General features: G+C 33.4%; 1 protein-coding gene across 1 annotated transcript in view; it reads left to right on the top strand.

The window, feature by feature from the left end:
- LOC129244067 (putative uncharacterized protein DDB_G0271606) overlaps positions 1 to 4562 on the top strand; it is a 47913-nt gene extending 43351 nt beyond the window's left edge. The window contains exons 2-4 of the mRNA XM_054881682.1: positions 2515 to 3299; positions 3369 to 4455; positions 4516 to 4562. Of these exons, the coding sequence (XP_054737657.1) occupies positions 2670 to 3299; positions 3369 to 4455; positions 4516 to 4562 (1764 nt within the window). The 5' untranslated portion in view covers positions 2515 to 2669. The remainder of the gene's footprint in view (positions 1 to 2514; positions 3300 to 3368; positions 4456 to 4515) is intronic.
- The last annotated feature ends 11948 nt before the right edge of the window (positions 4563 to 16510 follow it).

The raw sequence follows: 16510 nt of genomic DNA, 5'->3' as shown, positions 1-16510 counted from the left end.
CGCCCTCTGTTTCAGCCGCTCCCTGTCGGGGATTGCTTATTCGTTAAAAACTTATTCGCAACTACCCTGCTACTGCAGGCCTTCCGGCGATCCGCAACCTGCCGACCCCCCCGGTAGCTTAGAGCTCAGCTTAGCCGTCCGATCCCTAAGGAACGTAGACCTCCGGGCTGAACGTAGACCTCCGGGAGGAACGTAGACCTCCGGGAGGAACGTAGACCTCCGGGGGAACGTAGACCTCCGGGATGAACGTAGACCTCCGGGAGGAACGTAGACCTCCGTTTTTTTTATAAAAATAATACTTGTCATAATAATATTTTTTTTATAAAAATAATATAAACATATTGGCCAGTTTTGAAATTTTTTCGTTATTTAGTTTTTTTTATAAAAATAATTTTTTTCTTCAAAATAATGTTTTCGTAAAATTAAAGATATTTTTTTAATAACATTATTTTTGTAAGTACATTTTTTTAAACAATAATTTTTTATAAGTTTGTTTTTTATAAAAATAATTTTTTATAAAAATAATTTGTCCATAAAAATAATGTTTTTCAAAAAACTAATTATTTAATAAAAAAAATTTTTCCATAAAAATATTTTTATGTTGTTTTAATACAGTTTGTATTTCGAAAAATAAACCATAATTTTTATCTTAGAAATAATATTTTCATAAAATTAAAAAAAAAATATTTTCATAAAATTAAAGATATTTTTTTAATTAATGTTATTAAGCTTATTTTGTATAAAAATAATTTGTTATAAAAATAATTTTTTATGGAAATAGTTTCTCCATCAAAATTATGTGATTTGTCCATAAAAGTATCTTTTTCAAAATACAATATTTTTTTTTATAAAACTAATTATTTTATAAAAATATTTTTTCCATAAAAATAATTTTTTTTTTTTTTTAATACAGTTTGTATTTTCAAAATAAAAACCATTTAATTTAAAATTTCCAACTTTGCTCAAAATTTAATAAAAAAAATTTCATCAAAATTTCTGAATGTTTAGAAAAATTTCAAATATGCAGTTTTCATGTTCATTAAATTTTGGGCAAATTTGAAAAAGCTCAAAAATCGCCTTGATTTTGAAAAATTCTTTCACTGGCGTCATTTTTTTAAATTTTGTTTTATAAAAAATTTATTTTTCATAAAAATAGTTTCAGTCTTTTATAAAAACTTTTTTTTTTTAACTTTTTTTTACTATTTATATATAAAATAATCTTTTCATAAAAGTAATTTTTTCATTAAAAATAGTTTGTTCATAAAATTATTTTTTTTTTCAAATTTTTCATAAAATTAATGTTTTTCTAATTTTTCATAAAATTAATTTTTCTAATTTTTCAAATTTTTCATAAAATTAATTTTTCGATGAAAATAAATTGTATGGTTTGTCATAAAACTAATTTTTTGATAAGTTTTCATCATTTTTATTTTAGCTATAGTTTCTATATCAAAAAACCAAATGATTTAAAGTTTCGGACTTTGCATAAAATTTCAAAAACTAAAATAAATTTCATGAAAATTGCCAGGTTTTTAGAAAAATTTCGAGTATGCCATTTTATGGCCATTACATTTTGCGCAAATTTTAAGTAGTTAGAAAATCACTTCGATTTTTAAAACTTATTTCGCTGGCGGTCTTGTGCATTTTTTTCGATATGAAAGAACTTTTGAAAATTCCACTGCGCGAATGTTTCGTTTCATTACGAATCACAAATTTTCTATAGAATTGAGTAGTTTTCGCTCTTTTTGTAAGCTCGAATATCGTATAATATAATAATTTGAAACCATATAAAGGATGCATTTTTAATACAAAAAAATAATAATAAAAATAACTCTCTTAAAATGAATAACTACTCACAGTGGCACGCTATAGAACTGCCTTAAAAATTTGAACTCTTCTGTATGCTATTGCCCCATATTGCCCATTTGCCAATTATCTTTCCTTTGTATGCCGTTTCTTTCAATTTCAAACTAGACTTAAATCTGCAAATCAGGCATAATTGCTTCACATTGGCTTCATGCCACCCCATGACTAAGTGGAATCGTCCAGCCATTTGTGCTAGTAATTTCTCGTTACCAAAGAGGGTTATATCTAACTGATTTTTTTTTTGTTTTATTTAAATTAAATTATTTCCGTAAATATTGGATTTTTTAAATTAGGGAATAACATTTCAGAAACAGTGACATATATCGAAATAAATTCTGCAAGCTGCAACCGAAAAACTATCCCAGATCTCTTAATCTCCTTATCGAGTCGTTCCCACTTAAGTGGTTAAATACTCTAAGAAAGCTTCTGCATGTGAAGGACTCTAAGCACTTTAAACAAGTCATTAAAACACAAATAAGTTGTGTTGCACTAAGTTTGATTTTGACTAAATAACTATGTAACTCTAAAAGTTAAAATCTATATCTTATTCTTAACCATTCCGCTCGGCGTATTAGTCACATTTGGTATAAGTCACTGCATTTGCTCCATGGCGTATGAGTAACATTTTGATTTCAATCTATTTTGCAGAATCGAATGCCAACTGCGAATCAAGCGACAACAATGTTGCTAGCGCAAAAACAACAAAACCAACTACCACAGCTACAACAACAACTACAAGAACAAAAACAACAACATAAACATAAACAGCAGCCGCAACAACGACCCACAACACTTCCACATCGATGCAGCAGCAACAGCAACAACAACAACAGCTGCTGCAACAACAACACCAACACCAGCAGCAGCTGCAATTGCAGGCGACGCAAAAGCAATCCCAGGCGCAGCAGTTAACCAACAACATAATATTGCTGCGCGGCGCACGCAACGAAAACGGGCAGATTGTCATCCAGAACAAGCATGGCATAATAAGCATCTTTAATGAACAACAACAACAACAACAACAACAACAACAACAGCAGCAACAGAAAATCGATAAGACAAGCGTTGCTGCGACACTGACACAGTTGCCCACAGCCACAACTGTTGCACGCAAATCAATACAAACTACAACAACTACACCAACAAAAACACTACTCGGCAACACCAAAAATGTTGCATATGTTGCTAAAGAGACAGCGGCGACAACAACCCAAAGTGTTGTTGGTGCTGGCGCTACAACCGTTGTTGGTGGTGGCGTCAGCAGCAGTGGCGGCACGGGCAATGGCGCTGGTGCTGGCAATACAACCAACACAATTCTGCTGCAAACTCCCATCAATGCAAGCCAACTGGAATCGGTGCTGTTGCACACGGCCAATATGAAGAAATCGTCAACCACTGCAACTGCCGCAGATCGTCAATATCTCTTCAAAACGGTGAGTTTCGTAAGCTGCTTGCGTTAAATGTTAGAGTTGAAATTTCTAAACGATTTTACGTTTTTACAGGCCTCGCGCAGTCTCAGCACCGATAGCAATCGCTTAGGACGCGCCTCCGAAAGTGGCAGCTTGGGCAGCGGCAGTTTGAGCAGCGCCAGCAGCAGCAGCAATAGCATCGCCAGCAAAGCGCCATTTGTGCTGCAAACACTTAAACGATTGGAGAAGTCCCAATCCATACTAGTCATACGCAATCCATCTGCCTCATCGGTGGCTGCACTCACAGCTTCCTCTTCCGCCTCCTCACTTTCCACCGTATCCACGGCAAATAACAACATAGCGCACGTTGCCACATCGACAAGCGTCGATCGTGCAGCCACTGCTGGTTCAGCGCAAGCACTGTTTCCAGCCTCTTCGGCTTCCGCAACCATTGCGGGCTCAACGCTTTCGTTGTCCTCCGCCCATGTGGCCGCACCAACGCAGACGATTAGTGTTAGCACCAATACACAGACAGGCGCCGTGAGCTTCACACGTGTCACGAAAAGTCAACAAACTACAGGCACGGCTGTGGTGTCATCTACAGCTACAACAACAACAAAGCTTGGCAATATCACTGTGAATCGCGCTGGTGGCGTCCCATCAGTTGCAATGACAACGAAGACGACGCTGCCAGCTGCTGCTGCCGCCGCCACAAATACCACAACTTACTTGCGTTTGGCTAATGCAACAACAGTGTTTGCCAACAATAACGGTACCAATCATAATAGTGCGTCCGTCAATGGTGTGGGTGTGGGCAAAGTGGTGGTTGTCAGTGGCAGTAAAAGCCACAATGCGATTGCGGCAAGTAACAACAAAAACGTTGGCACGAGCGGCATGAGAATTGTTGACACACAGGCACAACAACAACAACAACACCAGCAAACTCAACTATGTCTGTCCGATGTGCAGTTGAAATTGGATACTCGCGCTGGCGGTGCTGGCGGTAGTGTCGTCATTTCAACGCCACAGCAGCAGCAGCAGCAACAACAACAAACACAACAACCGCAAACTGTGACGACTGTTGTACATCAACAACAGCTGCAAGTACAACAGCAGCAACAAACACCACAGCAGCAGCACCAGCAAAAAAATTCAGTGTCAAATGCGCCTCGCGGGAGCGGTAAGTCCAACAGCTGATTTTATTTGTTTAACAACGATTTCTATTTTTATTCCCTCCCAGCATTTGTTTTGCTAACAATTTGGGCGGTTTACGGTGTTGGTCAATAACAAACACAACAAAACAAAAATAAAATAAATATGACTCCCATACAAGTCGCACCTGCCCGCTCAACTCTGCAACTATACAAAAAAAAAAATACCCCTGTCAGCCATTAGAAATGCTTTGTTGTCTATTTGGACAATGAAGTGCCACTTGGGAATTTTCTATTCGCACGTTTGGCTATTTGTAACTGTTCTAGCAGCCCGCTGATTTACACGGGTTCGGTTTACACTTTTTTCTTGTGTTTGCCTTTTTTTTGGTTTCTCTATTATTTACTTCTTTATTAGTGCGATTTTGTGGCTGTAGGTAAGAGATTTGTGTACGAAAGAAAAATGTAAATAAATAGTGGAATTGTGACACCACTTCCTTACTCCACTCAGACATTTAGCTTTCATTCATTGACTAGACATTCTTCATTCCTCTTCTGCGCTTTCTGAAAACACTCTGCGCTCTACGTGAGCTTTACGTGTTCGGCATACGTGGGTATAATTCAATTAATGCGAATGAACCTTCCCTCAGGCGAAATGATCTAAGCAGCAAGCAATCAGCAGCAAATGCGTCGACATTTTGCTTTGAAACTGTAGCAGATCCAATTCCGGAAGGTTGGGACTTGTGAAGGTTGTTCAAGAATCCTTGCTTAACTACTCAGCCAAGTTTTATTAACCTCTTCAGGGACGAATTTTTTAAAGTGTAAAAAATTTAATTTTATTTTTCATTTTATTACGAGTTATTCAGCTTACATTTATAACAATTCAGTAAGATAAGAAAAAATAGAAAATAGTAATTTTTCCAAAAAAAAAAAAATAATGACCACATATGTGGCCATTTAGCGTAGAGTTCATCTATGAATGGAAAGATTTCATGCACTCAGGGCATACGGATTCTTTACACTTTTCACATACACAGTATGTTCAATAAATAACATAACTTTTCAGATGTAGAATAAAACACGCATCGTACTGTGTTTGAAAGTTATTTTTGACGTGATAACGTCTTATAATTCTATGTAGCCGGCTGCACGCACGAAAAAATGCATCGTTATCTTGCTCATGCGTCGTTACCTTGCTTGAACAGCATGTTATGTTATGTTATATGTTATGTTATGTTATGTTATGTTATGTTATGTTATGTTATGTTATGTTATGTTATGTTATGTTATGTTATGTTATGTTATGTTATGTTATGTTATGTTATGTTATGTTATGTTATGTTATGTTATGTTATGTTATGTTATGTTATGTTATGTTATGTTATGTTATGTTATGTTATGTTATGTTATGTTATGTTATGTTATGTTATGTTATGTTATGTTATGTTATGTTATGTTATGTTATGTTATGTTATGTTATGTTATGTTATGTTATGTTATGTTATGTTATGTTATGTTATGTTATGTTATGTTATGTTATGTTATGTTATGTTATGTTATGTTATGTTATGTTATGTTATGTTATGTTATGTTATGTTATGTTATGTTATGTTATGTTATGTTATGTTATGTTATGTTATGTTATGTTATGTTATGTTATGTTATGTTATGTTATGTTATGTTATGTTATGTTATGTTATGTTATGTTATGTTATGTTATGTTATGTTATGTTATGTTATGTTATGTTATGTTATGTTATGTTATGTTATGTTATGTTATGTTATGTTATGTTATGTTATGTTATGTTATGTTATGTTATGTTATGTTATGTTATGTTATGTTATGTTATGTTATGTTATGTTATGTTATGTTATGTTATGTTATGTTGTGTTGTGTTGTGTTGTGTTATGTTATGTTGTGTTATGTTATGTTATGTTGTGTTATGTTATGTTATGTTATGTTATGTTATGTTATGTTAAAGTATATTATGTTATGTTAATGTTAACTCATTCTCTATATCCATACAAAATATCTATCAAACCAATAAAATTAAAATTTTCTTTTGAAAAATGCAACCATTCAATCAGTATTTTCTTATGACGTTATCACGTTAAACTATCGTCAGTAAACCGACTTTACAGACAACCTCTTTTTATTCAAAATAGTTTCCATTTAACTCGATACAACGTTCAGAACGATCAACCAATTTCTGCATGGACTTTTTTATGTCATCTAAGGGAATGTTCCTTAACACTTGTGTCACGGCTGCTTGAATGGCTGGAATATCATCATAAAACGCACCTTTCATGGCAGTTTTCAATTTAGGGAACAGAAAATAGTCGCATGGTGATAGATCAGGAGAATACGGAGGGTGATCGATGACACAAATATGTTTTTGCATCAAAAATTCACGAACATTTTTGGTTTTGTGAGGTGGTGCATTATCATGCAATAAAAACAGCTGTTTCCCCTCTGGATATTCAGGTCTTACATGAACAATTCTTGACCACAAACGATGTAAAACTTGTAAATAGTATCCTCCATTAATAGTTTGACCTTCTGCAACAAATTCCTTGTGTACAACACCCTTGGAATCGTAGAACGTGATCAACATTGTTTTGATTCTTGACTTCTGAAAACGTATGTTTCGTCACCAGTTATGATCGAATCAAGAAAATCTGGATCGTTTTCAGATGTTGAAATTATGTCTTTACAATGCTCTACGCGAGCGATTTTTTGATCTTCATTTAATTGGTGTGAAACAAAGCGTGCACAAACCTTTATTTTACCCAAATCGTTAGTTAAAATTTTCCAAATAGTACCAGTAGATGAATTTAATTCTTCAGCCAACATTCTTACTGTGAAATTTCCGTCAGCAGCAAGGATTTCGCGGACTTTTCCACCATTTCAGCACGATTACTTGCTTCTGGACGACCAGGTCTTTAATCATCATTCAAATCTTCACGACCATTTTTAAATCGTGTAAACCAATTATATACATTTGAACGAGCTAAACAATCGTCACCATAAACTTTTTGCATCAATTCGTATGGCTCGCTAAATGTTTTTCCAAGTTTAACACAGAATTTAATATTTGCTCTTTGCGCCATTGTATTTTTAAGACACAAGCACAACATACTGTGAATAAAAGGCGCGTAACTTTTTAACCTGTCAAACGATTTACATGAAGTTGGCTGCGGTTGAAAGCTGACGCTTGTACCTTATCAATATGATCAAAGTTTAATAGATAGCTCTATGTGTTCCATGATTTAAATAAAAAGTTTTTATTGAACATACTGTGTATATAGCGAGTTCGTCTCGTACAATTTTTATCATGACATCGCGGATGGTTTTTATGCTCAACTTTTAAGGTAAAGTGTCCAATATAATCTAATCTAATCTCTCGAATAACTTTAATCCTACTTTTGGACTTTGTAGAGGCTTTAGAAATTGTACAGGGTCTACCTCATTTTTTGTTACGTTCAGCTATCTGTATTAGTGCCTTCGCCAGTGAGGCTTTGAATACTAGAAGAGACATCTTTTTTTTTGTCATAGTTGCAAAGAATCCATGAATGAGTAATAATGGTATTGAGAAATTGGAATGCAATCCTGTGATAAAACTTTTTGTTTTTCAAAGAGTGGGGATAGTGTGCCACCATACGGTCAGACATATCCACATCACCCATGAACTTGTTATATTCGGTTACGGCAAAAGGCCTGGTTATTGTTATATATTCTTTAGTTTTACGATTCCACCTCTGAATATAATTTTGGGGTTCTACATCAGCATATGTTGATATGATGTGGACGATATTATTCCATCATTCCATCTTAGAATTGATATGTTATCCGAAGATGTAACGAAAGAAACCGAACCTCTTTTGTAGAATCTTTTCAGAAATGAGCTTTGTTGCAGCCTCACCAGGTACTCTGTTTTTTCTGATAGTTCCCACGACGTATATACCTCTTGTCTGCAGGTGTTTTATGATACGCATTGATGTAAAGAGGTTATCCATAAAAAATTTATGATTTTTCATATCTAAACCAGCACTCAGTCTCAATACGTTGTCATCAATTGCAACAAATTCCGCACTTATATTTTTGGATTTCTGATACATTTCAAATTTAGAAACATATCCGTTTACAGACGCCCTGACCCAACATTTGAAATATTTTTTCAAATTTTTTTTTTTTATTTTGACGGTTGAACATTGTCATTTATGAATGAAAAATAATATCGTTCAAATGACTGCCACGACTGGCTTTACAGTAGGCCATTCGATCAACCCAATATTTAAGCACATTTTCGATTGTTTGGGCTCCAATTTCATGAATGGGAACTTCGATTTCGTGCTTTAAAGCATCAATCGTCTCTGGATGGTTCGCATAGCATTTGTCCTTAACGGCTCCCCACAAAAAATAGTCCAACGGGCTTAAATCACGGCACCGAGGCGGCCAATTGTTATCGGATTTTCGGCTGATTATTCGGTTTTCAAAAACGGTAGCCAAAAGTTCGAGTGTATCTTTGGCAGTGTGACAAGTTGCACCGTCCTGTTGAAACCAAATGTCGTCCATGTCATCCTCTTCAATTTTTGGAAACAACTCGTTGAGCATGTCACGGTAACGCTCGCCATTTACTGTAACCGCGGCTCCTCGCTCATTTTCGAAAAAAATGGCCCGATGATGGCCAGACCAAAAACCGCACCAAACTGTGACTCGTTGTGGATGCATTTGCTACAGTAATGTGTGGATTTTCTGAGCCCCAAATCCGACAATTTTGCTTATTGACGTAGCCACCGATGTGAAAATGAGCTTCATCAGAAAAGGAGAAGAAGACTCACCACTTTGGAAATAGGTTTTCAATATTTCCCAATTTTGTTCAAGCGTATAGCGTCCCATTTCGTAAATGTCAAACCTTTAAGTAAATTATGAACACATTTGACATGTCATTTGTGTTACCATTCTCAAAAAAATAGGTGGTTCAAAAAGCAAACGCTATATGCATCCTTTCAAGCCGACTCCGAATGGCAGATATTTTTATGAGGAACTTTTTCATGGCAGAAATACACTCGAAGGTTTACCATTGCCTGCCGAGGGGCGACCGCTATTAGAAAAATGTTTTTCTTAATTTGGTGTTTCACCGAGATTCGAACCTACGTTCTCTCTGTGAATTCCGAATGGTAGTCACGCACCAACCCATTCGGCTACTGCTATAACAACAACAAAAAGGTGTGTAGTACCCGCCTCATGGTTGCCATTCAGGTAAATGGGTATTGCCGGATACTTCTTCCGCTGTCATTGACATTCGCAGCTGTCTTTATCATTTCTCAAAAATAACTTCCTTTCACATGAATTATGTTTTTGTAATATTTCAATTCCTAACGCAAATCGTATTTGCGTAACATTTCGGCTTTTTCAACTTCTTTGTTGTACCGTCTGATGCTATTTTAAGTAAATTAAGAAGAATTAGAAAGGCATTCCAAAGTTACATCGATTCGGTCGGTATGCGTGCAGCTTTTTAATTTCCTAATTCATTACCTATCCACCGTTGATTGTACTCTGAGTGAATTCATTCTGCTTGATGTAGCAACAGAAAAAGTTTTGCTCAAGTGTTTGTGGTTCATTGATATGCAGTTGGTGGTTTCTTGAAAATTTGCTGAGTTCGCTGTTGTGTATTTACACCTCAGGGAACAAATTGCACTCGAGTGGCTGGGAAGCGCAAATTTGTTTCGTTTGCCACTTCCGACATTTGTTAACTGAAGTTCATTGATTTCTTTTTCTATTTTTTCTATTGGAACTGCTAAGTACGTATATCTGGAATTATTGGTTTGAAGAGTTTTGATGTGAAAAAATTGAGATGAAGCAGGGCAAGTACTGGCTAATATAAGTGTGCACCTATAATTTAGCCGAAGTGCAGAATGGGATGAGTGTCTCATGAAATGGATTTGAAAATAAAATGAAATGAGATCAGATGAAAATAAAATAAAATAAAATAAAATAAAATAAAATAAAATAAAATAAAATAAAATAAAATAAAATAAAATAAAATAAAATAAAATAAAATAAAATAAAATAAAATAAAATAAAATAAAATAAAATAAAATAAAATAAAATAAAATAAAATAAAATAAAATAAAATAAAATAAAATAAAATAAAATAAAATAAAATAAAATAAAATAAAATAAAATAAAATAAAATAAAATAAAATAAAATAAAATAGAATAAAATAAAATAAAATAAAATAAAATAAAATAAAGTAAAATAAAGTAAAATAAAATAAAATAAAATAAAATTACCAAAAAAGAAAATGAAATGCAGTGAAAGGCAAAATATGAAATTGATAAAGTTAAATAAATTAAAGTAAATATGAAGAAAAATAATTAAGACAAAATACAATAAAAATCAAATTAAATTCAATAAAATAAAATATATGAAATAAAATAAATTGGGATTTTTAAAGTAAAATTACAAAATGCAAAAATACATATACAAAAACGAATTAAATATGAAAATAAAAATTAAGTGAATTGAGAAAAAAGTAAATAAAAAAACTGAAGAAAAGGAATAAAGAAAATAAAGTATATAAATAAAATGAAGTGAAAAACCAAAATAAATCAATAAATACAAAAAAAAAAAAAAAAAAAAAAACAAAAGCTATAAATTAAAAAAATTTTAAAAACAAATAAACAAAATTAAAATAAATAATTAAAAATAAGATAAATAATTAAAAATAAGATAAAATAATATAAAAAAAAAAAATTGAAAATAAATAAAAAAAAGTAAATAAGATATACTGAAATTAACATAACTAAATTAAATCAAATAAAGTAAGATGAAATAAAACAAAATAAGATAAATTACAATAAAAAATCATATTAAACAGAATAAAATAGCACAATGTAGAACAAGAATAAAAATAAGCAACAAAAACAAATTAAATACAATAAAAATAGAACAAAATTTACTAAAATAAAAACAAGAAATGAAATTAAAAATACAAAAGATTTAAACCAATTAATATAAAATACGATAATAAATATAACACAAAAACAAGGTACTTGATAAAGTAAAATAAGAAAGTACGAAGGAATACAATAACGTAAAAACAATCAAAGTTGAACAAAAACTGAATTAACAAAAAAAAAAGTTATAATCAGAATAAAAATAAAATGAACTGAAAAACGCAAGTAAATGCAAATAAAAAAACGAAAAAAAGAGAAAAATTTTAAAATGTAAAAATACGAAATGTTTTTAAGTGAAAACTAAAAAAAGTAAATTAAATAAAAATCAAATAAAAATTTGGTGAAAAGGAATTTAAACATATTAAAATTTAATTCAATCAAAAATAAAAAAAATCAATCTAGAAAACCTATTCTTATCGTAAGTCTGCCGATAATTTCTCTTTTTTTTACTAATGGGTGACCCAAGTTTTATTCTAACTTCGAAAGCCCTTAAGTGGCATTTATTGCAACATTTTCGTTTAAGAAATATACTTGAAGGTGGAGGTGCTTTATTACCTCCAAAGAGGCGAGTGGCAATAATTTTTCTTATACTTTTGACGTTTCAGATCGTTTCGCTCTTACTTCCCATCGACTTTTACGTTATTTTCATTGCTACTCAAAGTGGAATCAGGTTAAAGGAGGTGCGCCTCTGGAGGCAATCTCTCAAGGAATATGATAGTATTAGAACGAGAAGAATTCGGCACCGAAGCTGATGCAGCTATCCCCACTGACGGCTCTAAGATGGAATCGGGAATTGGAGCAGGGGTTTTCTCCTAATCGGGCAATTTCCTTAAAACTGCCGAATACTGCTAGTGTTTTTCAAGCAGAAGTCTTTGCGATCCTGCAAGCATGCAAAATGCTTAGGGAACGGGAGAGCAAGGGAGATTTTAAAATTTTCTCCGATAGTCAAGCCGCGATCAAGGCTCTGACGACGCCATGGTGCAGATCCAAATTAGTCAACTCCGGTAAGGATAACCCTAGTGCAATAGACGGAGAATTCAGAAAGTCCTGGAGACTCCACAACATTCAATTCAAACTCGGTCATTACACGATCGGCACACACTCGATAAAGCTAGGTTTACCATTTAATCGCCAATGCAGAAGCTGTGGGGACCTTTCAGAGAAGGATACCGTTGAGCACTTTCCCTGTAAATGCCCAGGTTTGGCAGCTAGATGATTAAGGTCACTGGGTGCTCTTTTTTCCAACAGATTGTGGCAGCGCTCCAACACGAGTCCCATTAATCTTAATCAACTTGGGGAGTGCCGGAGTGGTACTTCAACTATTTCGCCTACCTACTGGAACACGAAAGAACAAATCAAAATTAAATAATGATATTTCATAAATTTTCGAATAATTATTACTTCCTCTTGGTAGATATAATTATTATTACTTCCTCTTGTTTTTTGGTGCGTACACCCAATGGGGTGTTTGACCGAGCTCCTCCTATTTGTGGCGTGCTTCTTGATGTTGTTCCAAAAATGGAGAGACCTACAGTTTCAAGCCGACTCCGAACGGCAGATATTTTTTTATGAGGAGCTTTTTCATGGCAGAAATACACTCGGAGGTTTGCCATTGCCTGCCGAGGGGCGACCGCTATTAGAAAAATGTTTTCCTTAATTTGGTGTTTCACCGAGATTCGAACCTACGTTCTCTCTCTGAATTCCGAATTGTAGTCGCGCACCAACCTAATCGGCTACGGTGGCCGCCATATGAAATGAAATATAATAAAATAAAATAATATTTATTAAGCAAACCGAAATAAAAATAAAATACCTGGCCGACGTCCCTGGCAGCCAGTACTTCAGGTTTACGTATAGCAATTATTTATAATTGTTTGTCCTTAAATAAATAAAAAAATTAAAAATAAAACAAAAATGGAAATAACATCAAACAAAACTAATTAAATTAAATGCGATTAAAATAAATTGATTCAGTTTTAATTACAATAATTAATTTTATTTAAATTATTTTTTTAAATTTTCTTTTTTCATTGCATTCAATTTTTAATTTTTTTGTTTAATTTCTTATAGTTTTTTACATGTTGTTTACTTTATTTGCGTAATTTGTTTCGTTCTTTAACTTAAATGTGAACCACTTTATTTGCACTTCTGCCGCCACACTTAAGCACCAAAATCTGTGCTTGGAAATGCAAATTGTGACTTTTAACACCCTCTAAAATATGTTGATGTTAATCTTTCGGCGCATTGTCAGCTCCTTCACGCTTGTATCGAGTTTCAAATCGTCCTTTGGCCATTGGGAATTGGAATCTTTGCAAGGATAATGTGGCATGTTTATTTGCTATGTCCCACACACACACGCGCACACACACATATGCAACGGCAGAGACTCGAACAGGACAGGGCTAAAACCAATTCACATGTGCTCGTGCAAAATTCTTTTGGGGTTTGGCAGGCGCGCATGATGAGACCACCCACTCACAGGGCACAGCTGACAGCAAGCAGACAACAGACGATGTTAGTTTGTTGTTGTTATTTTGTTTGGTTGTATTGGTAGTTTTTCCGATTTGTCGATTTGGCATTTGCGATTACGCTCAATTGACAACTTCACTTGTGCTCGAGTGTGCAAGTGGCGCAAGTGATGGCGGGAAGGGCGGGTAGGAATGGGCGACTGGCAAACGGCATCAAGTGCCAACTGAGAAGTGTTAAGTGGCAAGTGACAGAAGCGCCTACAGGCGTCATTGAGCAACGTTATGCTGATGCTTTCAGAATTTTCACTTTGTCGTCGTTGTGAAAATTCGACGATCTCGAAGATTTTTGTGCTGACAAGCAATAAAAATGGTGTTGAAAAACGATTGCAAGACAACGAAATGTGTGAGCGGCAAGTGGCAGTGCCACAGAGATTGAGCAGCTGCTTCAGTGAATGCAAGTGGTGGATGGGAAATTCATGAAATGCTTTGAAATCACTTACTAATATCGCTTACTTGAGTATTGCGTCTATAATTCACTGCAAGCGCGTTTGTTGAGTGTACTGCGGAAGGCTCCATGTGTGTGTGTGTGTGTGTGTGAGTATGCGAGTGTGTATACATAGGTAAGTGGGTGGGCACCCTTTTGGTGGGTGTTGCAGTTGTAATTTTTGGCTTTGGCACAGCTTGGCGCGATTCTTATCATGTGCTGCTTGTTTTCGCCAAACTCTCTCTCTCTCTCCCTGCTCAAGGTAAGTGTGGCAAGTGCAATGTGCTAGGTTGGAGGAGTTTCAAAAATTGCAAAATAAAATAAAATTAAATAACTGCTGTTATTGATAAAACACTAACTCTTGTTTAACACGCCGCTGCCTCTCACACCTTTGACCGTGGCGAATTGTGAATTGTTTTAATTTTTAGACATTTAAAGTTTCCAAGCATTCGAACATACATGCGTCGTCTATGTGTGTGTGAGTGTCTAAAGCATTTATGTAGATTTCCACTAGCACATATTTAGTCATATCTCTAACCTTCAATCGCATATGTTTTGCTGCTGGTAATGACTGTCTTTATGCATATTTCAAATGTTACGTATACGTACCCGTGCTCGCTAACTCTTTACTCACTACCAACTGCTGCGTTCGTAGTGTTTCACTTTTATTTTTAATGGTTTTTATTTTTAGTTGCTAAAAGTAGCAGCAAACAAATGAGTATAAAAATCTAGTTTTGTAACTCTCAAATGTTTTATTTAGTTGCTTTTTTGTGAGTTATATAAATGCACAAAATTTGGCAGTAGATCAGGTGCATCTAAGAGATATGCAGGCCAGTGCCTGGTAGTGCAATAGGTAAGCACCATTGACCTCCGTAATTCTCTCATTCACTTATTTGCACAGTGTTGGCGAACTAATGCCCGCCCAGTAGGTAAAATAAATGTAAATCACAGACCCTGTAATGCTACACAGTGCAACAAATTAAAAAAAAAAATTAAACCTGAGGTCTCATAGTACTTTTTTGATATGTTATAGAAAACTTAATTGCACGTGTTTTTCTATATATATTTATCGATATTTTTTTAATTGTATCGATATTTTTTAAATTTTATCGATATTTTTTTAATTTTATCCAAATCTATTAATTATTCCAAATTTTTGTTTTTTTATTTTATCGATTTAAACTGAGGACTCGTTGTACTTTTCTGATATGCTATAGAAAACTAAAATACACGTGTTTTTCCAAATATGTGTATCGATATTTTTTTAATTTTATCGATATTTCTTTTTAATTTTATCGATACTTATTTTTAATTTTATCGCTAAGACTGAGGTCTCATTGTACTTTTCTGATATGTTATAGAAAACTTAAATGCACGTGTTTTTCTATATATAATTATCGATATTTTTTTAATTTTATCCAAATTTATTAATTATTCCAAATTTTTATTTTTTTACTTTATCGATTTAAACTGAGGACTCGTTGTACTTTTCTGATATGCTATAGAAAACTAAAATGCACGTGTTTCCCAAAATATGTGTACCGATATTTTTTTAGTTTTTTCGATATTTTAAATTTTATCGATACTTTTTTTAATTTTATCTAATTAAACTGAGGTCTCGTTGTACTTTTCTGATATGTTAAAGAAAACTAAAATGCGCGTGTTTGTTCCAAATATGTGTATCGATAAATTTTTCAATTTTATCGATATTTTTTAAATTTGATCGATATTTTTTTAAATTTTATCGAATTAAACTGATGCCTCATTGTACTTTTCTGATATGTTATAGAAAACTAAAATGCACGTGTTTTTCTATGTATAATATACATTGTATATGTATCGATATTTTTTAATTTTATCGATATTTTTTAATTTTATCGATTTAAACTGAGGAATCATTGTACTTTCCTGATAGGCTTTAGAAAACCAAAATGCACGTGTTTTTCCAAGTATGTGTATCGATATTTTTTTAAATTTTATCGATTTTTTATTATCATTTTATCGATATTTTTTTAATTTTATCGAATTAAACTGATGCCTCGTTGTACTTTTCTGATATGTTGCAGAAAACTAAAATGCACGTGTTTTTCTATATATATTTATCGATATATTTTTTAGTTTTATCGATATTTTTTTTAATTTTATCGATATTTGTTTTAATTTTATCGGTA

The sequence above is a fragment of the Anastrepha obliqua genome, chromosome 4, assembly GCF_027943255.1.
Source record: "Anastrepha obliqua isolate idAnaObli1 chromosome 4, idAnaObli1_1.0, whole genome shotgun sequence".
Taxonomy (NCBI): domain Eukaryota; kingdom Metazoa; phylum Arthropoda; class Insecta; order Diptera; family Tephritidae; genus Anastrepha; species Anastrepha obliqua.
This window is presented reverse-complemented; position numbering and strand designations above follow the sequence as displayed.